The 21,809-nt window shown below is 46.3% G+C and overlaps 1 protein-coding gene across 3 annotated transcripts in view; it reads right to left on the bottom strand.

Annotated features, from left to right (window-relative positions):
* The window catches only part of tasp1 (taspase, threonine aspartase, 1), a 40,236-nt gene that overhangs the window by 6,318 nt on the left and 12,109 nt on the right, over positions 1-21,809 (bottom strand). For 2 of the 3 annotated variants that reach the window (XM_035400784.1, XM_035400785.1), the window contains exons 9-13: positions 19,454-19,603; positions 18,412-18,490; positions 10,947-11,057; positions 5,231-5,338; positions 2,708-2,781 (exon numbers count right to left, since the gene is read on the bottom strand). In XM_035400784.1, coding sequence (XP_035256675.1) covers positions 2,708-2,781; positions 5,231-5,338; positions 10,947-11,057; positions 18,412-18,490; positions 19,454-19,603 — 522 coding nt within the window. The remainder of the gene's footprint in view (positions 1-2,707; positions 2,782-5,230; positions 5,339-10,946; positions 11,058-18,411; positions 18,491-19,453; positions 19,604-21,809) is intronic. The other variant, XR_004763388.1, reaches the window with a different exon arrangement.

A 21,809-nucleotide genomic window follows, 5' to 3' on the forward strand; every position in this document is an offset into this window, starting at 1 on the left:
CCTCGTTTTTAAAGTGAGGAGCCGGGAGCAGCTGTGCCTGTCAGCCCGTGGGGGCTGGAAACAATGCCGGCCAGATGTCCCTGGACCGCCGCACCCCTTCCCCCCAGCCAAAGGTGAGGCTGCCCCCACATCGCCAGCAGGTGCGCAGAAACGAGGGGGGCGGGGCCTTGCCCTGGCCTTCAGCACGTCTGCCCCATTCAGAACGCACTATTCTGGCCACCCCAGGTATCACCTGTGAGTTTGGGTGCGAACACTGAAACGAGAAGCCCATTTACTTCTGGCCAATGGGTGCAATAGCAACTAGGCAGCTGTAAGATACCACCATGTTCTGCTACAGGTATTTTTTTGGTTGCAGTTTCACTAAATGGCTCCCAGGCCAACAGCCCTCCCTGGAAATAAAAAAAAGCTAGGCATCTCAGAAGACATAATTTATAACAGAAAATAACAGCAAGTTTTTATTACATTTGTATTTAGCCATACAGACAGGGCTCAAATTGATCTCAGCCAGTATAACAAAACTACAGAAACACAAGGGAGAGAAAAGCAGGAATCACCACAAGTGACAAACTGTCCAGAGAAGAATTATTTCATTTTTTACACTAATCTGGCTTTGCTATTGCTTCTGATAGCCATCACTACAAGCAGCGCTGGAAAGTCACACACAAGGGTGTGCAAATCTGTGGACTTTACAACCGCCATAAAATATGAAGCAACCTATTAACAGAGCAGGAGTAACTCCAGCCTCTGTGTCAGACTCGGAGATGAATAAAAGTCTGCTGGTGACCCCGTTTCCCAATAGGCACTTCAGTCCAGGAAGGTTTCAATATGCTAAAACTTTGTAAACCTCGCGACAGAAGTGCGAACATTTTGTTTTTCTTTGCACGTTCACACTACCTGTGGTCTTCGGTACCACCCGAAGTTCAGCTCATGCAAGTTTTTTTTAATAATCGTTTTTCATAATCATTTTTTTACACGATCGCATTTGCCCTGCTTTAAGCCCCACGGAGCACGTTTTACAACCCGTAAGTCATAATAAGGAGAGAAATAAAAGCACGCATTTTTCCGAAGGACTAATTTGTTTCCCCTGTCATATTGTTCTAATAAACAGTCGTAAATTCTGGAAAATTTGATGCGAAACAACTTCCAACACGGCCCGCAGCTAGTCTATGACTCAAACCACAAGCCATGAAAACGAGAAAAAAGAGGAAAAAAAGCACGGACAATTATTTCCGGCTAAAGCCTAATTATGAAAAAAAGGCTTCCACATTGCCCTTACCGCTTCTTATAGCAAGTCAATCGACTTTAATTACGCCCGTTAATGTAAGCAATATTTCGACCTTGTGACACATATATACGCATATATACATATATAATTCGTTTTCATATGTACACACTTCTGTTTCATTTATGATAAAAGCGCATAGAAAATGGCTCAGGACACCACATCTGGTGCTATTTTCACGAAACGGCTTGATCCAGGAGAGCACCTGCTTTTTTCTGCACACACTCTCGGCGTAGTACATCGCTGCGTCGAACCGCAAGTTCAAAAAACACATTTCTGACGATGGATTAAATGACTCCGGTGATGAATTAAATGTTAGACGCGGGATATGGGGCACGAAGCCCTTTTAAAAAGGGAAGTTTTACGACCCCGTTATACCGCGGGTACATTCTGCTCTATAGACTTTTACGAGGGGAAAACAGAAACGGAACAGAAGTGGAGATGAGGATCGACCGTCTGAACAGCACTGGCTAGTGTTCAGCTCGAAAACACAAAAAATGTACCGTAATTAAAAATAAATAAAAGACCATGCTGATAAATACACACTTACTGAAGTTACGTTTTTAAATAAAACTACACACCAATGATGTCTTTGTATCATTCGTTTCACTGTTGTTTTACATTTGCCAGAAATGAACTTCACATTCCAGTATCGCATTAGAGCGGTGTGTTTTGCATTTCATTCAAGCCACGCTTTAGAAGTAAAAAATCTCAAAACACAATTTTGTGGCTATCAAGGAAAACACAGGAATCACCATGAACCCGAGTTAGCAATGACTCAGTTACCACAACATAACAACACTGTCAGTTAAAAAAGACATCAAACGACATGCAAAATGTAAAGACACATGACATTGTGGAGTGGTCCTGGTTTGGTTGTGACACCTGTTGTGGCACACGTCAGGACTCTGTGGGCACACAAATCTGTTTGGGCTTTTCTAACCATTTCAGCCAACAACAAGATGGCTGGGTAATATGGTATTACTCTTAAGTGTTGGAGCAGACTGCACTAAGAGTTCCTGTGAGGCATTTACAGTATACTCAGGCATAAAATGCACTTTGTCATTATATGCTGCATTCCAAACCAGCATTATATTGTTTAAACGGGCACAGGGTTGTCTATGTTGGCAGGTTATGCACTGCCAAGAATAAATTGACTCAACTGGTATGCAATTCTGTCCAAAGACAACAAAAAAAAAATGGAACAACTGTAGAGCAAAAAGTTCTCTCTGTAATTTTGGTCATTTTTAATTTTTCTGAAATTACGATAAAAGGCTCATATATTTTGCGTCTGAAAATGTGGCTTTAAAAGAGCTGGTGAAAGCACACCAGGAGGACTGTGTTCGGAGCTTCTAAGCGGTGCCATTAGCCGTGTTAGACTTAAACACGGACCGCCACTCCGCTGTGCGTTTGTTAAAAGCTCACCTTGGCCTTGCCGTCCTGGGCTGACATGTACCCCACGCACATGCTCTCTGTCGTGTGGCTCCACAGGAACTCCACTGCCAAACCAAAAAGCAAACAGAGGGATGGATTACACAGGGAAACTTCTGGAACAATCATATTTGAGCCCGCAAAGCAGGACTGCGCTGTGTTCCATCAAGAGACATGGGAAGGGGGGAGGCGGGGGGCAGGGAAGGAGGGAGGAAGGGAGAGAGAGAAAGCACAAGACTCTGAAGGAGATAGATAGAGTGAAAGAGTAAGAGGGCAAGAGATAAATAGACAGACAGAGTGAGAGAGAGAGGGAGAGAGAGAGACAGAGAGAGAGAGATTTTAACACTTCAACTTTCTAACATCCTTTTGATTTGGACATTTTTTCCAAAATGAATCATTTTTAAAAAAAAGGAGAAAACACTCAAAAACCAAGAAAATAAAGAAAGAATAGAAATTACAGACAAAAAGAATGCTACTGTATTTACACCAGGCAAGAACTTGTGCATGCATGCATGAGAGCGAGATTGAGTGAGCGAGAGAATCCATTTTAGATGCTCAGACACGTCAGATACAGCTCTACAGGCATTAATGCCACACTTGCAGCAAAACTTTCTATCTGTTGAGTGGAGAAGCCAGTTTCATGAAAGAAGAGCGGAGTCTGTCTGGAGACGGAGCGGTTGTCAGGACTACTGTGCATGTAGGAGAGATGTTCCCTGGAGTTTCCATCCAGTCAGACAGACAGATGAAGACTGCATTACAGGGCATTACATTTTACAGCACTGAAAAAAAAAAAAACTGATTGAAATCCACTCCACCGTTTGTCCTCATACACACAGGACTTCAGGATAAGATTTCAAATGCTGTACCGAAGCATTAGGAAACAACACTTGGGAAACATAAACTGTAGAAGAGATACGTTTTTTTTTTTTTGTTTTTTTTTAAATCCACAGACCTAACTGTCAACAGAAAGATCGTAAAGATGTTTTCCAACGAATTTCCCCATCGTAACGACTGAACTGAAGAGCCCTTTTCACACACCGCACAGGAAATAACAACAGGAGACATTCTTTCAGCGGGGAAAAGGTCGTGACTGACGTTCACGACCCAGCCTGGCTGCGGGAGTTGAAATGGGGGGAAAAAAAAAACAGTCATCTTTCTTCGATGAACGTGCCACTGAAAAAGCAGCCCGACATGCCAGCCCATTAGAAAGAAAGACCTGTGGTATTTTATTTCAGTGCGGTATGTATGCACTGGATTCCTCGTGCTGGACTCTCACTGACAGAGTTAGCACATTTTTTTGTGATCCTGTTCGGTCGCCCTCCATTAAATCAGGCGGTTTCCGTCTTTATTTTGGACATGCCGCTTTCTTGTCATTACAGAACTTTCTGTTATTTTTTTCTCTAATATCAACATGTCTGTAAAATAGGATAATTTAGTAAAATGTTTGGATACTCAGCTGGCGGTCCACGTCTTTTACGAAATGTGCTAGCTGACAGATTTTTTTGAATATGCAGAACAATTCGATACCATGAGCAAATTTGAGTATTTTTACTCATGGGTTAAGTTAGGTTGCCTGTCATCAACAAAAAACAACCCCAGTCTCTGGGTAATGCAAGCCTTCAGAAAGTATGGTCACCAAATTCAATATTATTTTCTCATTACCCATAATAACGTTCTGCCTCCAGTTCAGCTCAACCTCAACAAACTAAGAAGAACCCATGTTAGTATCTCAAGATTTTGTAAGTCACAGCAGAAGAGAGGCGTGTTAACTCTGATAACTCTGAGTGCTGCATGTTGACTACATGGTCTTAAGATGACTTTAAAGTCCAAAGAACTTAAATTACAACGTAAAAGCTGATACCAAGTTTAAAAACCTTTAGTCGTACCGATGTATAGAAGTTCCTGTATCGTTTATCGTTTTCTGTGGATCTACTGTGTGAGACAAAATGGTAGCTCAATGCGACATGTGAACTATGACCAAACAGGGCTCCTCTCGTGTTTAGGGTTTCACTAATCCTGGGATTAGCTGACAGAGAGTCCAGTGCGGCTTTCTCTTGCTCTTCATCACCGTGAAACACGGGCGTGAAACCGAAGCTCCATACGACGGTCAAAAGGGAGGCCGCCGGCGTGGAGGAGCGGAGATTCGATCCCCCTGGTTACTCCGACACGGCAGCGAACGCCCTCCCGCCGTCCTGAGAACAAGCGCGCAAGCTACGCCGATTACCGCTCGAACGACCGCGACCCGCCCACAAACTGTCATCGCTTTGTCTGTCCATTTTCCCCCACCCCACCCCTGAATTTCATATACACCAGCACAGTCAAAATGAATGCAGGCAGTGAATGTTGTTAAAGTGATCAGATGCTGGTCTTGGAATTTGGGCAGGTGGTTGAATGTGATAGAGAGTCATTCTGCCCTTGAGCTCCAGGTGGAAGGCTCTGGCACCAAGGCTCTGCTTTAGTGCTCAAGGGCAGGTGAAAGAAAGTTCAAGGTTATTTTCAAGGGCGGCGGCCTCTCACCTAGCAGCGCCTGGATGTCTTGGGGCGGCTGTGTCTCCACACACTTGCAGCATCTGAGGACAATGACACCCCCAAGAACACAGTCCTCACTGGCCAGGAAGGGCGAACCTGAGCACAGAAGAGGAACACAGTTATAACACACCCTATTAGTGTTATTACACTGCCTATTACTGTTATTACACTGTCTATTAATGCTTATTACACTGCCTATTACTGTTATTACACTGCCTATTAATGCTTATTACACTGCCTACAACTGTTATTACACTACCTATTAATGCTTATCAATCTGCTCAGCAGACACCTATTCAGCTTTTGTAACACAATCCCAATACAGCTCGACATTTTACTCATCAGTTAGGTTAAGCGCTTTACCTCAAAAGCACTGCAACAGTCTCATCAAGGACTTCAACCAGCAACATCTAGACAGCCCTGGTAATTAACCGTAGTGCTACCCCAGACAGACATTTGGTTTTCATTTGGGCCACTGACGCGACTTCACCTTTGGGGTATTGGTGGGCATGATGTGAGTGACGATGGAAAGGCAGAACACACGCTGTGTATGACTATCAGTTCATCCTCATTGGGTGATCATTCAAGCCAAAGCTACAGTCCACTTTGATTAGCAGTCGCACTTTGATTATTCTCCCAGGGAACGGTACTGCTTTGCTTTGCTCTGCAGCAGCTGATATTAGTGAAAGGTGTCTGTACAGACGCTGGGCACAGGTCCCTGGCACGGTGAGCGGTGGGCACCGAGCTGGATGGCACGGTGAGCGGTGGGCACCGAGCTGGATGGCACGGTGATCGGTGGGCACTGAGCTGGATGGCACGGTGAGCGGTGGGCACTGAGCTGGATGGTACGGTGAGCGGTGGGCACTGAGCTGCAGTCTGCCCAGACTCACAACTTCCAGCGCTCTGCAGACGCGTTCAGAGCGTTCCCCTGACCTTCAGAGGGCAGCGGAAAAACGCTCCTCAGACAGGCCGTCCGTCAGAGCGCCGCTCGGGTTGCCCAAGCCGTCACCCTTGACCTGAGGAGGATCTGAAACCCGCGACCCCTGACCCCGCCGACGGGTCCCATCTGTTTCATTTAAAGGGCAGGGAGAGCACACGTGCAAGCGCATATGCACACGCAAACGCAAACGCAAACGCACGTGCATACACACACACACACACACACATCACAGACATGTCAAAGTGTGGTCATTCAATACTGTTGCCCAGTTGCACTCTGTGGCATAACTATGACCCCCAAATGTTCCCATGTCCCACTCTGAACATGGAAATATACATTATGACGACTCTGCTGAGGGCAAATCAGCCTTCCCAATATCGGCTGGGGACATGTCCCGCGTGCCGTGACCCTGGTGGAAATGTCGGTTTCACGACAGTCACGCTCCAAGGGTGCAGATGTTGTCGTGGAGACGGGACGACCTGCCTGTATCGCCCACGCGTGCGAGCTGAGGGGCGTCCGAGTGCGGTTTGGCGGAAAAAAAAAAAAAACAGAAACTGCAAACGAAGCGGTTGTGCCTCCCGCCGGGGGCGGCTGGGCCAGCTGGAGCGGCGCTTGTTTTACATGGCGCGCCGCGGGCGAGCTACGGGCAGCCGCGGGGGGGGAAAGCGTGGGCCTTTTTTGGCCGCTCGAGGCGAGCGAGAGTCACCTGGGCGGCCGGCGGACGGTACGCGCGCCGCTCGGATTGTGCCGAATCAGCGCGTTCGGTTACCCCGAGAACAGCGCTTCTGTCCCGAGCTTTCAGCAGTGAGAGAAAGGGGAGAACCAAAGAGAGCAGGGCTCGATATGTTCATGCTAATTTATTTTCAGGGAAGCATGTAACAGACTCTTCAGGAAAGCATGTAACAGACTCTTCAGGAAAGCATGTAACAGACTCTTCAGGAAAGCAGGTAACAGACTTCAGGAAAGCATGTGACAGACTCTTCAGGAAAGCATGTGACAGACTCTTCAGGAAAGCATGTGACAGACTCTTCAGGGAAGCATGTAACTGACTCTTCAGGAAAGCATGTAACAGACTCTTCAGGAAAGCATGTAGCAGACTCTTCAGGAAATCATGTAACAGACTCTTCAGGAAAGCATGTAGCAGACTCTTCAGGAAAGCATGTAACAGACTCTTCAGGAAAGCATATAACAGACTCTTGAAAATGACATCAGTTAGGTATTGTGTCACCACCCAACTGTTTCTAAACGTTGTTCCATCTGTATCCCATGAAGAATTTCACAGGGCTAGGAGGTTTTTAATATCCTGCACAACCTATACATTAATCTAACTCTTCAGGGCCAAAGCAAAGAATTAGACCTCACTTTCCAGAATGTTTTATTGAGTGAAGTAGCACTTAATATCCTGGTCATTTGAATCTGTGTAGTTTTTTCATAAAAAGCTTAATGGCAGTCCTAAATATTATTAATGAAAAAGTACTTCTTTTTTTCCCACTTCCTTATTAACAGGCAAAATTCACCATAAAAATGATTTATTAGTGATATAAACATATGGCTGGGGATAAAGACTGTAATTAAAGGTGCCATGCTTTTAGAGATATAAATTGCACAGCACAAAAATATAAACAAGTAGCTTCAAATGGCAGGAATCAGCTTTTTATATGTTGCAGGTGCACAGAATGTAAAAACTACTGCACTTGACAATCCAGCAAACAGTAATTCATTTATTGATTACTGCAGTTTATCTCTGAACAGTGAAAAGTTTGAGAAATAAGTTGGAGGAATGCGTGGCACACAGCCAATCACTGTCCTTTCTGAACTGCTTCTTTGCTATATTGCATTTCATTTTTATTCCCTTAACATTTTCCTCTCTGCGGCAAAAAATATAGTTTGGATTTCTTTCACACAAATGTATGGTATTTATGCTACTTTTGAAAGGACTCAAATCTCAACCTTATTAAATATTCCATAGTAACTCAATAGTCTACTGCAGTCCATAAATACACCAGAATAATAGAACATTTCTAGATATTTCACTTATTCATTTCGCCAGTGGGCGTTAGCATTTAACACTAATGCAAACAAGCAGAAAAATACTTAAAAATGGCCTGAACGTGGAGGGTAGGAATGGATGGTATGCAGAATTTCACACCATCATGCCATCCTTGAAACACAGCAAGGCATGAGGCACACGTCAATTTAATCTATCCAATTTATTTATTTATTTAATAATAGAAACTGATTGACAATATTCACATACAGTAAGCATGTAATATTCTACACTTTCAGGCTACACATGTAGCTCCTGTGCCACTTTCATGTTAAATGTACTGTACCTCCACCCAGGACATATTGTACTTTGTATCATTTTCTTGATGTTGTAGCTTGTCATGCCTCCTAGTTTGACTTAGCATAGGTTAGGGCCAGAATAATGTTCACTGTGTGAACTGGACTTAATGTGTTCATGGCTATGAATAACTGTTACATATTGCACCTTAGCAGACCTGTGTTTCGTAGTTGTTCCAATGACCTTCGGTATGAACTTAATGTATGCCACTTTGGACAAAAGTGTCTGCCAAACAAATGTAATGTAATAATAAGGTTCATAGTCGATCTTTCAGAATTCAATCACTTGTATGTATGAGCACTGAGTACAAAGAGGGAATTTTCACGATGCTGACACAGTATTGGGATTATGAGTTTTGGCGCTGCAGTAAAACTATTCCCTTCATGCCAGGTCTCTGTTTAAAAGAGCATGCGCTCCAATTTAGGCAGTGCTGAAAATAAAACCACAATATTTCTACATTCCCCGGCATATGGTGTTACCAGACAGCACCAAGCTCTCTGGCATCAGCTCTGTTTTTTCTTTATTTTGTGCCAAAAGACGGTTTTGCAGCAGCAGACTGACAGAACTTTACTGTGACTAATTATTAGGCTTTAGTGGGTGGCAGTGTAGTATAATGGGTAGGGAACTTGTAACCTAAAGGTCACAGGTTCGATTCCCGGGTGGGTCACTGCCGTTGTGCTCTTGAGCAAGGTACTTAACCTGCATTGTATATCCAGCTGTTTATATGGATGCAATGCAAATGCTGTGTAAAAGTTGTGTAAGTCGCTCTAGATAAGAGCGTCTGCTAAATGCCTGTAATGTAATTAGTACACATTTGATAAGTGTTTTATTAGCGGTTCTAAACAAATACAGAGAGCGAGACTACATCTTAGAAATCATGTGCACCTTATCTCAAAAGCTACACTCGCATGTGCAACTTGCTTTGGCCTACAACGAATAAATGTGCGGTGCAAGAGATAGGATATTGATGACTCGTAGGCTATTATGTCATACTCAATGTCAAATCAATGTGACATTTTTGTGAACTGCTCTCATGACTATAAGTCTACTTCTTGTAGCCTGGAATAAACAGAGGTGTGTCACTGCAAAGCTGTTTTAGCCTAAGAACAGTACCGTAGATTGTGTTTGCACTGTTAATCTAAATCAAGGCAATTGCTTTGAAAGGAAATTCATTTAGTAATCACATGGAAAGCCATCGAACGTTGAAGTAGATCAAACGTTTTCACACGGGTGACAGCAACAGAAACCAACCACCAGCCACCAACATTTGCCTCCTCTCCCTGGGATTCAGAGTTAATCTTAAAGGAACCTCTGGGAAGAGACTGGACCCAGCTACCATCTGTCACTTCACGAACGTAGTACCCCAAAATACAAGAACCTGTCTGCCTGATGTTCCCAACAGATAGACACAAAAACACCACCTCAGAAAATCCCCTGCACTGCTCTAACAAAAACAACTGACTACATCCAAAGGCTCACCAAAAAATGGCCTGTCCACTGCCCTAAGTGCTGTTAACGCTCAACCCTGTCTGCTTTGTGCCAAAGTGCCAAAGTGCCCAACTGCCTGTGTAAACGCGGACACAAACCAAACGCTAAATTACACGTTCCTGCAAACATTTTTGGCCGTAACACACATATACACAAGAATGCCAAAGCAATATGTCGGAAAAGTCTTTTTTTTCCTCCACAGCGTAGAAATTCCAGAAATCTTTCTAAACCCTCTTTTTAATTTTGGGTACGTATTACGAACCGCAAGAACGTGACACTACATGAAGGCTTAAGCTCAAATCTCCTTCTAATGGTGCCTTTGCAAGGCTCTCCTATGATTAATGTGACCTTTGAAAGAAAACAACAAGATAATTAGCAGAGGATTACCAAATCCAAACCACCGACCGTCCATCCCAACAGGACAGATGTCTGCGTCGAAGCATAGCCCCCCCCCCCAGCCCCCCACGGCCTCGAGTCGAAACGGCAAGACCCAAAAAAACGGCCAAAACGGAGAAACCGCCGACCGCTCCGGCACAGTCCCAGCGCATCTGTTCTTTCCGTCCCGCCACCTTACAGCCCGATCCAAACGGTCCACCGGGGCCTGGGGGGTGGGGGGGGGGGCGGAGCCAGCAGACCGCAGCTTACGAAAAGCCGACCACTTCTGAGCGACGGTCTTTAAATACACTGTCAACAGCCTGTTTATGTTCCCGAAACATTCCTGTGGCTGTCAAACCCCAGATCCGGGGAATGTTTCCCGACCCCCACTTCGCGAAAACGAAAATTGTTCCGTAAATCAAAGCTTTGGGCCCCGCTTTATTTTTAGGGACTCCACAGCCGGTGGCTAAATTTTTGATACTGAAAAATAAAGCCGTTTCTTCAGGGTGTGAGACGCAGCTGTGGAGCTGAGGCGGGCGGGCGGGCGGGGCTCTTACTGATGAACTTGTTTTGCATAGTCTCCAGCAGGTTCTGGTGGGCGTCCTCCGACTGCACAGCCGTCGAGCACTCCCGCGCCAGCATGGTGCGGACGAGGTGCTCCCCGCAGCCTGCCGGGACAGACAGACGCACGGACGGTGAGGGCCTGCGGACGGTAACCACAGGTACACGCGCGTACACGCACATATAGTCAAACACACACACACGCGCACGCACACACACACACACACGCATGCAGGCAGGCACACACGTATGCATGCACGCACTCACTTGCTCACTCGCACACACATGCACACGCACGCACGCACGCACACACAAACACACACAGACACACACACAAAAACACATATACACAAATATACACGCACACACATGCACACTCACGCACGCACGCACACACACACAAACACACACACAAAAACACATATACACGCACACGCATGCACACTCACGCACGCACGCACACACAAACACACACAGACACACACACAAAAACACATATACACAAATATACACGCACACACATGCACACACACAAAAACACATATACACGCACACATGCACACTCACGCACGCACACACAAACACACACAGACACACACAGACACACACACACAAAAACACATATACACAAATATACACGCACACACATGCACACACAGTCAGGCCTGGGTTCTCTGCTGAAGTGCAGTTTGCTGCCAGAGTCCTGCATTCCTGCAGTGTTGTGGGGCTGAGACCCTGAGCAGCTTTACGGGTCCAGAGGGGATGTCAATAATACACAAAATGTCAAAACAACCGTTCTGATATTTCTATTTTGGAGCGTGCCACAGCCAGACTTCATATCAAGCAAAGGCCACGACAGACAGACGAGTGCTACAGCTGCAGTTATAGACATTATAGGGTAATGCAGTTATTTCATATTTAATACTGTATAATAATTTATTGTTTCCACATATCATCTAATTGTGAAATATAATACCCTGTATTAGGCATGTTAATAAATAATTGCTAAATAAATGTAATGTAATATTATATTACATAGAATTGTTACGAGTTATTGATATATAACACTGCATATTCTTGCAATTGATTCTGTTGTACCCCACCATGATTTTCTACTGTAAGTACTGCTGAGATTTTTGTGTGTTTGTGTATGTTTTAATGTGAAAAATCAAGAGGTTTTAACAAAAAGAAAAAAGAGCTTGTTCTCAGACCCCACGCCAGCCAGGCTGTCCATCCTCATTAACCATCAGCCGAACTCACAAATTCAAAATGGAGGCCGCGTTCCTCCCTGCTAAAAACATTCCACCGGGTCTCCAGCAGGAAGACTAAAGGAGTGCGGATTCTAGATAATGTCTCCTCGAACCACAGCAATAATGAAATCCATTTAAATGTCAAGGTGTCTTAAGTGGTGATAAAATCTGCCTCATTAGAGCGATGTCTGATTCGATGCACGCTGTGGAGGGAATTCGGCCAATCACGCTTTACAGAAAGTGAACACCAAACAGCCTTAGGCCGATTAGAGTAAAAACTTAAAACTATAAAATAACCTCGTATTTTCAGTAAACAGAAAAAGCGGGCCTCGTTTAATGCCAGGTAACCAAAACAAAACGATATTAAAGTTATCGCCATAGCGACTGCCTACTTGCTGTAATCCGCTGGCGTTTCTAACTGCTTTATATTTCAGCAAACAGGGTGATGTTACTGTTCTCCTGCCCTTGCTGCCAAGTCCTGTGTACTTTTTGAGGAACACAAGGACAATGGACACTGTGGGAGGTGTCACAAGTTAACAGTTTTTGACAAGAATCGATACAGTAAACATGCGCTGAATAAGGCAACTTTGACAAGAATTCACACTGTAATGAGAGTAAAAAAAACACATAGCTCACACAGACCGAGTCAGAAACAAACATCTCTAATGTATACATGGGGAACAGGATAGAGTAAAGCAGGGATTGGGGAGGGGCCAGAGAGGGGACTGGGGAGGGGCCAAACATGAGAATGGGGAGGGGCCAATGTGGGGATTGGGGAGGGGCCAAAGATGTGACTGGGGAGGGGCCAATGTGGGGATTGGGGAGGGGCCAAAGATGTGATTGAAGAGGGGCCAGGGGGGATTGGGGAGGGGCCAAAGATGTGATTGAAGAGGGGCCAGGGGGGATTGGGGAGGGGGCAAAGTGAGGATTGGGGAGGGGTCAAAATAGGTATTGGGGAGGGGTCAAAATGGGGATTGTGGAGAGCCAGACCGATAAGCAGAGCTGAGAGGAGGTCCGGGGAAGCGGTCCGAACGCCACCATGTCCATCAGAATACAAAAACCAGCCCTGTTCCGCTCCTCGCGAAAGGGGACAGCTCTCAAAGTCAGAACTGAGGAGCAGGTGTGGCTCAGGAAAACAGGTCCACGCTCACCGCCCCGGCCAGCACGCGCTTCCAATTTCACACAACGGGGAAGAATAACACAAAGAAAGGAGGTGAGGGCTGACAAAAAGTAGAGCAGGGAAAAAAAGCTAAATATGTCTCTCATCTGCGTCTGAAAACATATACAACAGAACCATGAGACAATAAGTCCTCAAGTAATAACTGGCATATAGCATAAATCTTTTAGCAGGTCTGTATTTTCACTACTGACTTTGAGTGCAGTTTTAATTCCAGCTTTCCCTGAGGTACCGTGCTGATTTCCTGTGGGGCTGAAGGTAAGAGCGCCTGGCGTGGGGGTCTGGGCCTTAATCGGAGCCAGCCGGCCCCAACGCGGGCACCGCCCAAACACGCGCCCGTCCCGCCTGCCCACAGCACCCTGTGAGAGCGTTCGGGCCGCATCCCGGCAAAGTCTGCCATCCAGGTGAAGGGTTCTCGCTCGTCCCGACCACTGAGCTTCTCCCCCCCTAGCTCCCCAGTGTTGAAACAAACTCCCCGCTCCCCACTACGAAACGCTCGGTCACGGCCAATTTCTGCAGACTGAACCCTGAGTAACTCTTAACACCACAACTCCACAGGGTTACTCCCAATCTCGGATCACTGCCTTATATCACTTGTATCCTTGGATCTTGATCTTCTAACACTTTTGTGTTACTCTTTTATCTTCACCTAGCACTTTTTTCTTGCACTTGGACTACCATCTTTGGCTAGAAGGAGAGGAGCGGACAGTCACCGGGGGCAGAGAGGGGGGTGTGTACGCGCTGCGTAGCCTTGAGGAAAGGCCGTTTTAGCATTTGGCACGTGCGCCACACAGAGGCATGGGCGGGGTTTTACGAGGCTCCTGGTTGTAAAAGAGGCCGTGTTCCCCAGACCCAGAATAGGCCGGACCGAAGCAGGGAATTCTGCCAGTCAAAATTCAACCGTTCGCTCTCAACAAGCATGTGGTTTGACCTGAGACCTTATTTTTACCCTTGCTCCAATACCACGCCTCCACAGACGTGGGGGGGAGGAAAGCCCTATTTTAATTAAAGTGAGCTCTGAACCGCTTTGGGGACAGAGGTAATGCATGCGTGCACCGCACCGCACCCCCCCATTACTGCAGCTCATTCTGGCTTGAGCTGGATGTCCTCACTCAAAAGGTCTTTTTCGCTTCAGGTGACCGAAGGAAGCGGTCAGGTTTCCCCGCGGGGCAATTAGACGTGGTGTCCATTCAAAAAACCGTACCTTCTAAAGGCTAATGGCGTGTTTCTGGTCCTGCTGACGAACATTGCTGAGCGGGGAGAAGCTTTTAGTCCCAGCAGCCTTTTAAGAGTCGGACACACACATGCAGGTTATATAAGTGGCGCTGCGTATGCATGGCGCTGCCTTTGTTACAAAAGAGAAGAGGGATTCATTCATGCACCGGCTGCATTAGTTTAAAGCATAAAACTAAGGGGAAAATAGCGGCCTGAGGCTTCTCTCTGTGAGAATCAAAAACACAGCACAAAACCATATATATATGTCCTTATGAAGATTACTGACTGAACACATCAAAATACATTTTTGGGGTAGTGGGGTAATATTTTATTTTATATTATGGCATCCAGCTACAAACTACTGAATTGTAATGACTCCAGGTTTCCTGATATGAATAGTGTATAGCACAAGTCCACATTTCCCTTTCAGACTCAAGATGGATATTAGAATTATGAGAATTTGACAAATAAATTCATACAGTTAAGATCGATGCAAAATACCATTCGCATAAAGAAGAAGTATGCAATCCCCAAATCCAATCTTATTCAGTGTGAAATAATCTTTAAATTAGTAAAGGCATAAAAATGACAGCTCCTGTTCGCACTTGTGACTCAAGTGCAAACCCACTTAAACATACGTTCAGGATAATAAAGGATCTAAGGAGAGCCTTTAGCCTTCTCTATTTGAAGCTCATTAGCCTAAGCTGCCTTGCAGTAAAGTAAACACAGCGATAAGGTCAAGGCAAGATAAACCTGTGCGCAGACAGGGTGGTCGATGATTTTAGGAATTCTGAAAGAGCCAAAGCGTTGGTGAGCAGGTGTTCAGCTCTCTAACATTGACAGGGACCTTTCATACCTATGCATAAATGCACAATGACACAATTTAGCAGAACACGTCATTCAGTTAAAACATATACAATAGAAGGATAAAATGTCTGATAAGGGTTATATATTGAGTGGAGTTCTGAATAGTTCTGAATTTTTTCTCAAAAAAAGATATTCAACTTTTTACAGCCTTTTTTCAGCCGTAACACTGCACGAGTACCCAGAAGCCTTCACAAGCCCAAATCCCACAGATCAGCAGTGCACAGGGTGAAACACACTTTCTACAGAAAATGTTCTTCTTTCAATCAGGATGGCGCTCGATTCAGAACAAGTATTTTGTCCTTTTGCCAACTAAAACCAATACCTTAAGGCACAATGTATATTGGAAGCTAATTTGAAATATACATCAAAAGAATATTTTAAAAATGCTATGCGGTTTCAAAATGTATAGGGATTTACAGAACAGAGCAAAACTGTGGCACATGTTCTGGCATGGGACATACCACAAAGCCTGACTCAATTCACATCCCAAAATCCACAACCCGCCACCCAAATTCCAAACTTTGGGCCTTGAGCAAAAAAAAGCAAAAAGCAAACACACTCAGGAAACATCGTAGTGCAAAATGCCAAGTTAACTATCTTTTCCAACACGAGTTTGATGTATTCGACCACCAGGATGGGGAACACTTTGGCCCCAACCTGGGCCTTCGTCGGAACTCTGGCCTTCCCTTCTAGAAGCTTCCCATGGCTGCCAAGCCAAATTTCATTCATTAAACTGGAGTAGCAACATTCAGTGGGGCATCCATGCCAGAATTGAGCACAAGCCAGAGATTTTCAGCGTGTCCATAGCTGCAACACGAGCACCACTAGCATCTGTCCTTCAAGTCACAAATCACAGAGCGATAAACATCACACCATCGCCGGTTTGGCATGGAACGAGTTCTCCACCACGGATGGGGCTCGACCCTTTTGAAGCCGAGAAAAAATGTCCCGCTGGTTGCGGAAACTATGCAATAACCTGCCGTCCCCCATGCCCCGGGGGTGAGTCGCTCCAGGTTTACGGCGGGACGTCCTGAAAGAGCTCCGGCAGCTCCAGTGGAAAGGAGTCGCGTTTCACACGCGAGTGGGGCTCCCGCTCGGCGCTGATCCGGCCTTACCGAAACACAGCTGGGCCGCATAAGCGCTGCTTTATGAACCGAGCCTGTCTGAGAGGGTCATCCGCACTGAGGCTGAGGTCACAGACAGGAGGAGAGAGGAACAGAGGACTCTACCACACACACACACACACGCTCTATATACACACACACGCACACACACACACTCTACCACACACACACGCTCTATATATACACACACACACACACACACACTCTACCACACACACGCTCTACTCACATACATACACACACACACACACACACACACACACGCTCTATATACACACACACACACACACGCTCTATATACACACACGCACACACACACTCTACCACACACACGCTCTACTCACATACATACACACATACACACGCTCTATATACACACACACACACACACGCTCTATATACACACACACACACACTCTACCACACACACACGCTCTATATACACACACACACACACTCTACCACACACACACGCTCTATATACACACACACACACACTCTACCACACACACACACTATATACACACACACGCTCTACTCTCCCAGTTGAGAATAAAACTCCTACTTGCCTACGTGCACTAAAATGCTAAATATCTTTAGTAAAAAAGTGACTGATTTATCTAATTTGATTACAGAGCACAGGTTAATCCCTACAGCACATCCGAGAGACAGCGCCCCCTGTGGTACAGGACCCAGGGAGAAAATGGTCCCTCAGGCTCCGTTCTGCTTTCACCACATCCCGCCATCTCGCCATCTACTGAGAGGACATTACAGGGCGACTACTCTAACTCCACAAAACAAGCCCGCTCATGAAAATAAGACACACAGTAAAGAGCAAAGAATCTGTGCAACTCGTGTAATTCACACAGTAGATATTAAGCAGATGAGCCACAAACACTGTCGTACTGAGCACCAGAACACGAGTTACAGACAAGCCCCCAAACAGTGGAAGCCTCCAGGCCAGTCCAGCCAAGTACAGTCATACCCACCACGAACACTGAGGATTCGGAGCAAACCACCGTATCCCCGCCACGCAGCGGGAACGCCACTGACTCACCCGCCAGTCACAGAGAGCCGCAGCGCCCCGGCGATGAGGTCGGCCGATCGATTCGGGGGCCCACGCCTGGGGCGGGGTGGAGGGAGGACACCACCTGTTGCTCGTAAAAGTGACACATCGCGCGTTCCGCATCGCTTCCCGCCCGCCTCTCCGAGCGGAACGTCGCGAGTCACGCAAAAAGCCTCCGATGGAGGCGATGCTTACGTCGCCCCGACCGCAAGTAGTTCCACAGACGAGCGTTAGATCTCCCAACGAACCCTCTTCACTAGGATAAGGTACAGAGGGATACTACAGAACTACAAATCTGAAGATTTAGCCATCGAAACAACAACAGCCAAAGGCTTATTTCAGGGATAGCGGTCAGTTTCGCGGTCATTTTGCAGTTGGTAACCTACAGGCTGAATGAAAGATCCAAACCGGTGGAACTATGAAGGACTGATTTCATGTGGATTTTCCCATGGTGCTTTGGGGCAGTGAACCCAAACTGCACAGACCCAGGAGAAATCTGGGAGTCTCACACACACATGTACGAACGCACTCACACACACACACAGACATGCCCGTGCACACATACGTACACACAAACATACACACACATGCACACACATACACACATACAAGCACACATATACAAACACTCGAACACATATGTGCACACACGCACAAGCACACAAACATACACATACACAAAAACACACATGCACACACACACAAACGTACAAACACACACACACACACACAGGGCAGCTTGAGCAGAGACTGTACTGGTACCTGAGGTACTCACGGCTGTAGAGTAAGGGTTCAAGTTCCAGGCATTTTCAGCCCAACAGCCACAACCGTAATGGGCAGCCTGCAACACAGGGAGAGAGCGCACCAGTTTTGGCTCAAGTACAAAACATAGCCTAATCATGGCCTCGCTAAGCTCGTTACCTCACAGGTGACCTCATAAAGCCGTTACACCTCACAGGTGACCTCATAAAGCCGTTACACCTCACAGGTGACCTCATAAAGCCGTTACCTCACAGGTGACCTCATAAAGCCGTTACACCTCACAGGTGACCTCATAAAGCCGTTACACCTCACAGGTGGCCTCATAAAGCCGTTACACCTCACAGGTGACCTCATAAAGCCGTTACACCTCACAGGTGACCTCATAAAGCCGTTACCTCACAGGTGACCTCATAAAGCCGTTACACCTCACAGGTGACCTTGATAAGGCCGTTACCTCACAGGTGACCTTGATAAGGCCGTTACCTCACAGGTGACCTCATAAAGCCGTTACACCTCACAGGTGACCTTGTTAAGCTCGTTACCTCACAGGTGACCTTGTTAAGCTCGTTACCTCACAGGTGGCCTCATAAAGCCGTTACACCTCACAGGTGACCTTGATAAGGCCGTTACCTCACAGGTGACCTTGATAAGGCCGTTACCTCACAGGTGACCTCATAAAGCCGTTACACCTCACAGGTGACCTTGTTAAGCTCGTTACCTCACAGGTGACCTTGTTAAGCTCGTTACCTCAAAGGTGACCTTGTTAAGCTCGTTACCTCACAGGTGGCCTCATAAAGCCGTTACACCTCACAGGTGACCTCATAAAGCCGTTACACCTCACAGGTGACCTCATAAAGCCGTTACACCTCACAGGTGACCTTGTTAAGCTCGTTACCTCACAGGTGGCCTCATAAAGCAGTTACACCTCACAGGTGACCTCATAAAGCCGTTACACCTCACAGGTGACTTCGCTAAATCTGTTACCTCACAGGTGACCTCACTAAGCCCGTTACCTGACAGGTGACCTCGTTAAGCTCGTTACCTGGCCCACTCTGCCGGGGTGCTTCATCGCCAGGCCGCCGCTGGACACTGCCGCCGCCACGTTCCCATCCCCATCCACCACGATCGCACCCACCGTATCCAAGGAACCCGAGTCGTCGTCCGGCTGGGGGGCGGGGTCCACTAGGCCCCCCTGAAACAGGTTCAAACACAACAAACAGGCTGAGCAACCAATACAATCTATAATGCACACTGATCTGATCCATCCAACAAACTCAAGAAAAACTGTATTATCCCTGAAGGGAAATTTCTTGGACATGAATGTTGCAGCTGACAAAACATAGCACACACACACGCATGCCAATACACACAATATAATACACAATACAAGATACCAAACACACACAAACACAGCATATTTTGTTCGCAGATCCCAATCAGGGCAAGTGCTTCACTCCCCAAGACCCATGCAGTACTGCTGATGGAAGCCATACTACAATTTTCTCCAGAACAGACTCCCTGACCATTGGAATAGTTCAAACAAAAAAATTCAGTGTCATTTCTTGAAGAATAATCAGGTAATATACCCATGTACAACCACTGGAAACATAATGCCTTTGAAGAAGCTGTTTAGGAGTTACTTGAAGCATATTCATTTGTTTTACACCACAGATGCCCAAATTTCTCGATTCTCACCATTGTAAAGTCAGCAGCTCAGGAGAAACTTTCCTAAGTATCTAAAATATCCTTCAATGTATGCAAAAACTACCACAGTCGGTCAAAAACGTTTACTAAACCTGAAATAACTTTTTAGAAAATGCTGACTTTACACTGTCCCTTTAAGCCTATGTTTATACGGCCTCGAGTCTGCAGGCAACATCCAAAGCCTCGTTCCACCTTTCAACAGGACAAAAAAAAAATTGTTTTAAAACCTGGAGCACAGCGAAGGTGTTGGCCACAGATTCACGGCTCCTCGTTCTTCACTGGTAACCGATCGCTTTCAGCTTTGTTTCTCTTCGCCTGACTCCCAGTTTGTTCTGGAAAGAGGTGCGCTTGCGTGTCCGTCGGAATGTTCTAGCAAGGCGCTTGTGTAGGTGGGGGGGGGGAGTGTGGTGTGTCCTTTCAATTCGCCCTCTCTCTCTCTCTCTCCGTAAGGGGGGGCCCTGACCGCTCTACCTGGTGCAGTAACAGCCCCCCCTCCCTCTCCACCACAGGTTGTTATTCATCTCCAAAGCAAACTCAGTTCCAGACCATTTCTCTCTGAAGTTTTCATTTCAGACATTAGCTCTGTTTCTAAAAAAAAAAAAAAGCTTCTCCGACAATTCCGTCTATTGGCTCGCTCAACTTTTTTTTCCCCCCCTCAGAGGATGTAAAGGAAATGTAACGCAGAAGAGAACTAAACAGAAAACATCGGTCCGCGCGTTTTGCGGAAAAGCCTATCCAAAACTTTTCAGGACAAACACGGAACGAAGGGCCTCTCTTTGAAATCTGGACCCGGGCTCGTGGTTAGTTCACAGCTACACATGGAGCAGGTGCTCTGCTTCTGGCTTTAAAAAAAAGAGAGGAGGAAAGAAAAGACATAATAATCAGCATTTTTATGTCTTGGCGAACGTAAATGTTCTGAAGAAACAGGAAAAGAAATGGTGTATGAAATCAAAAGCAGGCGAGCTGTAATCAGCATCTATCATGCGATCGGCAGCGCTCTTTAATAAGGCCGATGCACAGAGACTGGGATTTTGTGAAAACCCCTCATTTTAGTCCCCACGAGGCTTAATGAGAGGCCTACGGGCGCAGGGAACCTGAATCACTGCGGATGACCTTTAACCTGGAACAACAAAGACACAACTGCACACCGAAGCTCAGCGCGGGGGTCGTTTCAGGTGTCTGTCACAGTGTCCGCAGCAGGACGAAGGACCCCCCCCCCCCAACCTCACTCTCCATCCTACCCTTCCCTAGAGCCCCGACAGGGGCTGCTGTTGCACTTACACCTCCAGGCCCCATGGGGGTGCTGTTCAGGGTTGATTTGACACTCTCTATGTCTAGCAGGCAGGCGTGAGCTCAGGACTGAGGGGAAAAGGGGGGGGGCTGCGAGGGGCCGTCTCACAAACGACAGCAGTGGCAGCAAGGGGAGGGCATCGTGGAGGAGAGGAAAAACCTGGCCACGGGGGGCACTGTAGCATACTGGTTAGGGACCAGGGTTTGTGACTCCAAGGTTGTAAGTTTAATTCCCAGGTGGGGCACTGCCATTATACCCTTCACCAAAGTACTTAACCTGAAAGACTTCAGTAAATATGCAGCTGTATAAACGGACTGTATGAACCGAGAATTCAAGCTGAGTAAACCGCCAGGAGAAGAGTGAGAAGCAAAATGTCTAAAATATAAATGTAATATAAAATATA

The sequence above is a fragment of the Anguilla anguilla genome, chromosome 18 (genome assembly GCF_013347855.1).
Source record: "Anguilla anguilla isolate fAngAng1 chromosome 18, fAngAng1.pri, whole genome shotgun sequence".
Taxonomy (NCBI): Eukaryota; Metazoa; Chordata; class Actinopteri; order Anguilliformes; family Anguillidae; genus Anguilla; species Anguilla anguilla.